The 7,500-nt window shown below is 46.4% G+C and overlaps 1 protein-coding gene across 2 annotated transcripts in view; it reads left to right on the forward strand.

Moving 5' to 3' along the window:
- Positions 1–7,500, forward strand: part of fgfrl1a (fibroblast growth factor receptor like 1a) — a 56,893-nt gene that overhangs the window by 48,430 nt on the left and 963 nt on the right. For both annotated transcript variants that reach the window (XM_030367697.1, XM_030367696.1), the window contains 4 exons: positions 3,183–3,521; positions 4,545–4,717; positions 6,022–6,202; positions 6,949–7,500. The exon at positions 6,949–7,500 is cut by the window's right edge and continues 963 nt beyond it. In XM_030367697.1, coding sequence (XP_030223557.1) covers positions 3,183–3,521; positions 4,545–4,717; positions 6,022–6,202; positions 6,949–7,388 — 1,133 coding nt within the window. In that variant the 3' untranslated portion in view covers positions 7,389–7,500. The remainder of the gene's footprint in view (positions 1–3,182; positions 3,522–4,544; positions 4,718–6,021; positions 6,203–6,948) is intronic.

Raw genomic sequence — 7,500 nt, forward strand, 5'->3', positions numbered from 1 at the left:
CTCTCTCTCTCTCTCTCTCTCTCTCTCTCTCTCTCTCTCTCTCTATCTCTCACTCTCTCTCTCTCTCTCTCTCTTTCTCTCTCTCTCTCTCTCTCTCTCTCCCTCCCTCCCTCTCTCTCTCTCTCTCTCTCTCTCTCTCTCTCTCTCTCTCTCTCTCTCTCTCTCTCTCTCTCTCTCTCTCTCTCTCTCTCTCTCTCTCTCTTTCTCTCTCTCTCTCTCTCTCTCTCTCTCTCTCTCTCTCTCTCTCTCTCTCTCTCTCTCTCTCTCTCTCTCTCTCTCTCTCTCTCTCTTTCTCTCTCTCTCTCTCTCTCTCTCTCTCTCTCTCTCTCTCTCTCTCTCTCTCTCTCTCTCTCTCTCTCTCTCTTTTCTCTCTCTCTCTCTCTCTCTCTCTCTCTCTCTCTCTCTCTCTCTCTCTCTCTCTCTCTCTCTCTCTCTCTCTCTCTCTCTCTTTCTCTCTCTCTCTCTCTCTCTTTCTCTCTCTCTCTCTCTCTCTCTCTTTCTCTCTCTCTCTCTCTCTCTTTCTCTCTCTCTATCTCTCAATCCCTCTCACACACAGTAAAGCAAAACCTCACTTGGCATTATTCATGCAAAAAAGGAGAAGAAGGGTGTCTCTCTCTGTGCTCTATCCCTTCTGTCTGGTCCTGCTCACACCCAGCAGCATGGTCTCAATACAGATGACTGGCGGCAGCTCTTTAGAGCCTTCGAGGTGTGTTTGTTTTGTTATCTGGCCCAGCCTAGGGGTCAGCCGGTTGGCGGGGGAGCGGGGGGGAGGGTGAGATTCCCGCTGAGTAATGCCACCCTGACACATAATTCTCCGGCTGTTTGTTTACCCAGAGGTGAACTAACCACCATGTACAAAGATACAGGGTCAAGACTCTCCGTCTTTCATTCTGAGCAACCCCCCCCCCCCCCCCCCATTATCAACATGAGTATCTACTGGGGGTCAGCCCATCAGGGTTATAAAATCAAGCGCTCCCGTAAAACTTCTGGCCCTTCTTCCCAACCCAATAGCTTATTTTCTCTTTGATCTCTTGTCTCTTGGTTATGTTTTCTTCTCCTGACGCCGGTTGCCAGGAGAGATATGAGTAACATGTTATAGTGAGCCAATAGGTTTGTTGTAACAGGTCCTCTTGACCGCATGGAGGATTAAGTGTGTCTGTAATGCGAGGTCAGCTTCAGTACCTGAAGGTTAGCTCTGACTTTTTATTCAAGGTTTGCTATCAAATCATGGACATATTCGATGCTTTCAAACATGATGTGTTTCATGAATGAGGCACTTGATTGTATGCTATGTTGGTGTGTGTGTGTGTTTGTGTGCGTGCGTGCGTGCGTGCGTGCGTGCGTGCGTGCGTGCGTGCGTGCGTGCGTGCGCGTGTGTGTGTTTGTCCGTGACCACGTGTGTTTGTGTGTATGTCTGTCTCCGTGTTCGTAAGTAGGTAATGATGGTAATCTAAGTTGCACGTATGCAATTTTGTGCAGCAGAGAAGAGGAAATGACTGAAAATATTTACCTAGCAAAACAATTAAGTTCACTACTGCAATTTACCTCGCCTAAACAAAGAGAGACGAAGCCATATGCAGTTTCAGCCAGGAGGGGAATATTCTGGCAAGAGTTCGGATCATGATCTCATTCATCCTGGCTGCTTTCCCAAATGTTCGCTCATTCGCTAAACTGTCGTCAACAAACCCTGGCGGCCATTTTGTAGTGTGTTCCTGTTATTCATGTTGAGACACTATGTGGTCAGGGGCTGTTCCTCTTCCTATTGTTCCACTTTGTGCGGTTTAGACCAAATGTCAGAACAAACGACCCATACACAATACTCGCCAATATTCCCATGGACAGCATGATTTTACCACCCTTCCATTTAGTACGTTTGGAGGGTGGTGTATCCACCTATCTATCGTAGTATCTATCAGTCAACAAAATCAGTTATGTGTATACTATATTACTGTAGTTCTCCCAAACAGTTGAGAAACAGTCAGTTAACCTCCATAGAGGAATTTGAATCCCTAGAGTACACGCTGGACAGAAATAATTATTATTCATTACTTACTTCCTCTTATTCCACCTAATGCTTGCTGGCAATGTATGCCGGGGAGACGGAACAAACCACAATTACTGATCAATTACAAGACTTTGACCCCTCCCCACACAGGAGAATATTCCAAACATAGCCAACCAGTCTACCAGGGACTTTGATTAAAGTATCTCATGATAAGCTAACCCAAAACAGAACCAAGAAGTTGTGACCTGGCAGTGAACATCAGTTGTTATTATTCACAAATCAGTTTCACACTTATTTGAGCTAGCAAAGTTACTTTAGTGCATCTGAATACGTTTCCTAATCCCGTAAAAGTGTCTCATAAGAACTTTCTAGAGACTCTGCAGGTCCGATCTGTTCCTCCTGGTCTGCAGTAGGCTACGCCTCATAAACGTTAAAGCTGTCTACTGTGATTTACAGTATCTTCCTCAGTAGTGCCTTTTATTGTTTTAGCCTTGTTTCACTTCTCGAACGTGCTAATGCTGCCCAAAAAGTGTGTGTGCGTGTGCATGTTTTTACGACTGATTCATTTAGCAGACACTTCCATCTAAGCGGTGCCCAAGGATGCTTAACAATAGACTGTGGAGCCTTGGGGATCAAACCCAGTACCTTTGAATACGCCTTATTCAATTCCAAGGTTGATACTGTGTTGGTCCCCCATGCATAAGATCAGGGAACAAAATCCAGAAACACGTACAACACATCACATTCCCAAGAATGTGATGTGTTGTACGTAAAAGCGCCGGTACAAAACATTTAAAAGTCAGTGTTGAAACCAACCAGAACCTTAAAAAAAGAAAACAGGAGACCCTAGAGCCCACAACCATATCACTGATGTGTTGGAGATTATAACCGTTGTTTATTACAGAACACGTGGAAGTGTGTGTCTTTGAGGGTGTGTCTTTACGTATGTTTGAACGTATGTCTTGGCCAGGTCTCCGTGGAAACGGGACTGTTGTTAATGGGACTTTCCTGGTTAAATAAAGGTCAAATAAAAAAACAAAATGAAATATGCCGAGGATGTGCAATCTCATTCTTCTCCCCCCCCCCCCCCCCCCCTTTCCACCACCCCCACCACCACCACCACCACCCCCACCACCACCACCACCACCCCCACCCCCACCACCCCCACCCCCATCAGTGCGTCCCCGCTTCACCCAGCCGGCCAAGATGAGGAAGCGTGTGATCGCGCGACCCGTGGGCAGCTCCGTGCGCCTCAAGTGCACGGCGAGTGGCCAGCCCCGCCCGGACATCGTCTGGCTGAAGGACAACCGCCCCCTGGAGGCGGAGGAAGGCGCGGCCGAGGCGGTGGAGGAGCGGGGAGCGGAGGAAGCAGGAGGAGAAGGCGAAGGAGAAGGAGGGAGGAAGAAGTGGACCCTGAGCCTGAGGAACCTGAGCCCAGAGCACAGCGGGAAGTACACCTGCCACGTGTCCAACCCCGCCGGGGAGATCCACGCCACCTACAAGCTGGAGGTCATCCGTAAGTCCCGCCCTCCATCTGTCACTCCGGCGTGAGCGGGGTTTTGATTGGTGTGTGTTGGTTAGGGTCGGGATTTATCTTGGGGGAAATAGAATTCCGCATTTTTTGTGTGGAAAATGATGGAGCTCATTTTGGGGCCGGATAGTGTAGCGGTTATGGGGTTTGACTCTATTAGTAACCGAAAGGTTCTGGGTTCAATCCCCGACGTCTTCAAGCACGGTCTTTTAACTCCTACCTGCTCCTCAATGACATGTTTCTAAACCCACTGATAGCCGCTTTGGATCAAAGATTACCTAATAGTAATAAGTAAGTTGTGGTTGAGACATAAATTGTTAACAGCTACAGAAGCATCTTATTTTCTTCTTGTTAAAATAGAAAAACATTTCAAACACACAATCACTAGTTCCAACGATAGAGGACTGTAACATCATGTGTATCATCATGGAATACATGTGTTTCTGGATAGAAATAATTAGTGATGTGAGACGTTTTGAAACACACTCATCCATGAGTGTGTTTTTAAGCTGATTTTAGTGTGTGTGCATATAAATAAATAAAAGCATCTGTGCATGTGTGTGCTTTTGTGTGAGTGTGCGTATGTGTGTGTGTGTGTGTGTGTGTGGGTGTGCGTGTGTGTGTGTGTGTGGTATTGATGGCTGCTTGTTGATTGCCTCAGACTAAACTCCCTCTCTGCGTCACACATCTGTTATGTATTCAAGCACACCTGCTTACACACTCACACACACACACACACACACACACACACACACACACACACACACACACACACACACACACACACACACACACACACTCATCCCCCAGGCAAGCATAGGATGGAAGTAATCAAATCAGGGATGTCTTTTGTCAAATGGGATGGTATCTCTGTCAGGGGAGATACATGCAGCGACCGCTGACTTCAAACACATGATCACACACCACTACATAGTCTAGCAGCACTACAAAGTACAAAAAGCAATACCTTGTGATTGATTGGAGTCTTCCCCTCCCCCCTTTTTTCAGAACGTACCAACTCCAAGCCCATCCTGACCGGTACCCACCCGGTCAACACCACTGTGGACTACGGGGGGACCACGTCCTTCCAGTGTAAGGTCCGCAGCGACGTCAAGCCTGTCATCCAGTGGCTGAAGAGGGTGGAGCCAGGCGACGAGAACAAATATAACTCCACCATCGAGGTACGCACACTAACACACACACACACACATGTACCCGAGAGTGTCATTGTTTCCGCGACATGTGATGTCGTTATAGTTTATAGGAAGATGTGGTTTTTATATGGATGGATGCTTCACAGAACTTAGGGCACATGTTCGGTCTATTGGGTTGATAGTTTGTGTATTACCTGACTCAATACATTTTTCTTTATTTGATTGATAAATACTAGAGCTGTCAGTTAAACGCGTTATTAACGGCGTTAACGCAAACCAAATTTAACGACGTTAAATTTTTTATCGCGCGATTAACGCAATTATTTTATTAAAAAAAATAATAATATATATATTTTTTTTTTTTTTTCTTTGGCTCAAAACAAAGAAGCAGTAGCCTGACTGCTATGTTCAAATGACATTTGTTCAAAGCAGTCGTTTAATTGCACTATAGGCTCTTTTTTTGTATCGTCCTGTTTTGATCAGTGTATATGCCAATGTTGTTATCAATAAAAAATCATTTGTACAAGGCAAGCCGATGCACTTAACCATGTTGATAAGAGAATTAAAATGAGAAGAATTATGGGACAAAAAAATCAAGGGATATTTAGCATAGAAAAATAATTTGCGATTAATCGCGATTAATTAGAGTTAACTATGACATTAATGCGATTAATCACGATTAAATATTTTAATCGCTTAACAGCTCTAATAAATACCCTTTATTAACGGCCCTACCCCTGCGGCGGACCGGTTGCCCGTACCGGGTAGCAATACCATGAAGGCTTAGCTCTGATCGCAGCCACCCGGGTTCGATTCCTACCCGTGGCCCTTGGCTGTATGTCCTCCCATCTATCTCCCATGTCTCCAGCGTTATTAACGGCGTTAACGCAAACCAATTTTAACGGCGTTAATTTTTTTTAACGCGCGATTAACGCAAATAATTGTTTTTTGTTTTTTTTTGGGCTCAAACAAAGATACCGTCCTGTTTTGATCAGTATATGCCAATGTTGTTATCAATGAAAAAACATTGGCACAAGGCAAGCCGATGCACTTCTCCATGTTGATAAGAGCATTAAAATGAGAAAAATTAATGGGACAAAGAATTCAAGGGATATTTAGCATAGAAAAAAATATATGATTAATCGCGATTAATCATGAGGTAACTATGACATTAATGCGATTAATCATGATTAAATATTTTAATCGCTTGACAGCCCTAATATATACATATAAAAAAAAAATTATATGTACCCCACCGCTAAGCTAAACTGAAAGTGCATTACAAGAGCCTCAGCCGTCCAGTGGCCCTGACGGCGTGTTGTGTTCTGAAGGTTGGAGACCACCGCTTCGTAGTGCTGCCCACGGGGGAGGTGTGGTCGCGGCCCGACGGCTCCTACCTCAACAAGCTGCTCATCAGCCGGGCCAAGGAGGAGGACGCGGGCATGTACATCTGTCTGGGGGCCAACACCATGGGCTACAGCTTCAGGAGCGCCTACCTCACCGTGCTGCCAGGTCTGTGTGTGTGTGTGCGTGCGTGCGCGTGTGTGTGTGTGTGTGTGTGTGTGTGTGTGTGTGTGTGTGTGTGTGTGTGTGTGTGTGTGTGTGTGTGTGTGTGTGTGTGTGTGTGTGTGTGTGTGTGTGGTGTGTCTACCTCGATTGTGGAGTTATATTTGTATATATTTCTTTGACGTGGTAAACAAAAGAAACACACAATATCTACTTGCAACAGACGAAAGGGAAGAGCAAACTGTGAAATCGCAACGAGCCGGATAATGTTCCATTTGCATGTTGTTGGTTTTATGTAATATTAACAATTCGATTTTCATAATAGGTTTACATGATATTAACAGTTTCCTTTTCACGTTGTTAGTTGTATGCGATATTAACTGTTTCATTTTCATGTTGATAGTTTTATGTGATATTAACAGCAGAGGGAATCAAGGAGTTTTTGTGTTCTTTTTGGCAACTTGAGCGACTTTATACTGGCTACCTGATGGCAAGAAAAGTAGATAAAGCCGGTATGTTTGACATAACTGGATAAATGGAGGGTTTCCTGGTTAAATTATTGGTATGCTCTGACTTTTACCTTCTTGCTATTTGTTGAATATCTATCAATGCTTTGAGTGGCCCCCAGTGGTTAGAATACTGCTGTATGATGCACGTGTGTGCTTATCACTACACACGATTCACAGCTCTTTTTTCTGTGGTTATTAAACATCCCTCTCTCTGCCTCATCCCCTCCACCATTCATCTTCCAGATTTGAAGCCAAACGTCGCCCCCGTTCCCATGGCAACCGCCCCCAGCCTCCCCTGGCCGGTGATAATAGGCATCCCAGCAGGCGTGGTCTTCATACTGGGCACCGCCCTTCTCTGGTTCTGCCAATCAAAACGCACGTGCTCCACCTCCACTTCCTCGTCTTCCTCCACCCTGCCGTCCGTCCAGCGGCCCGCGACGGCGGCCAATCGGGAGCGAGCCGGCCCCGCGGCTCACGGCGCGCCGGCCAATGGGAACAAAGATTGCCTGTCTTACGAGGACTACGTGGCCCATCAGCAGCAGCAGCAGCTGCTCCTGGCCCAGGGAGGCCCGGGACTGGCACCCAAGGTGTACCCCAAGCTGTACACGGACATACACACGCACACGCACTCGCACGTGGACGGGAAAGTGCACCAGCACCAGCACATCCACTACCAGTGTTAGCACTAGGGGGCGCCGGCGGGGCCCAGAGACATCCATATCTTCACTCGGTCTGTGTTTGGGGACTCGGCGAGAGACACGGTCGGCACAGACACAGACGCAGTTATCCGCTGCA

Source organism: Gadus morhua, chromosome 10, assembly GCF_902167405.1.
Source record: "Gadus morhua chromosome 10, gadMor3.0, whole genome shotgun sequence".
Taxonomy (NCBI): domain Eukaryota; kingdom Metazoa; phylum Chordata; class Actinopteri; order Gadiformes; family Gadidae; genus Gadus; species Gadus morhua.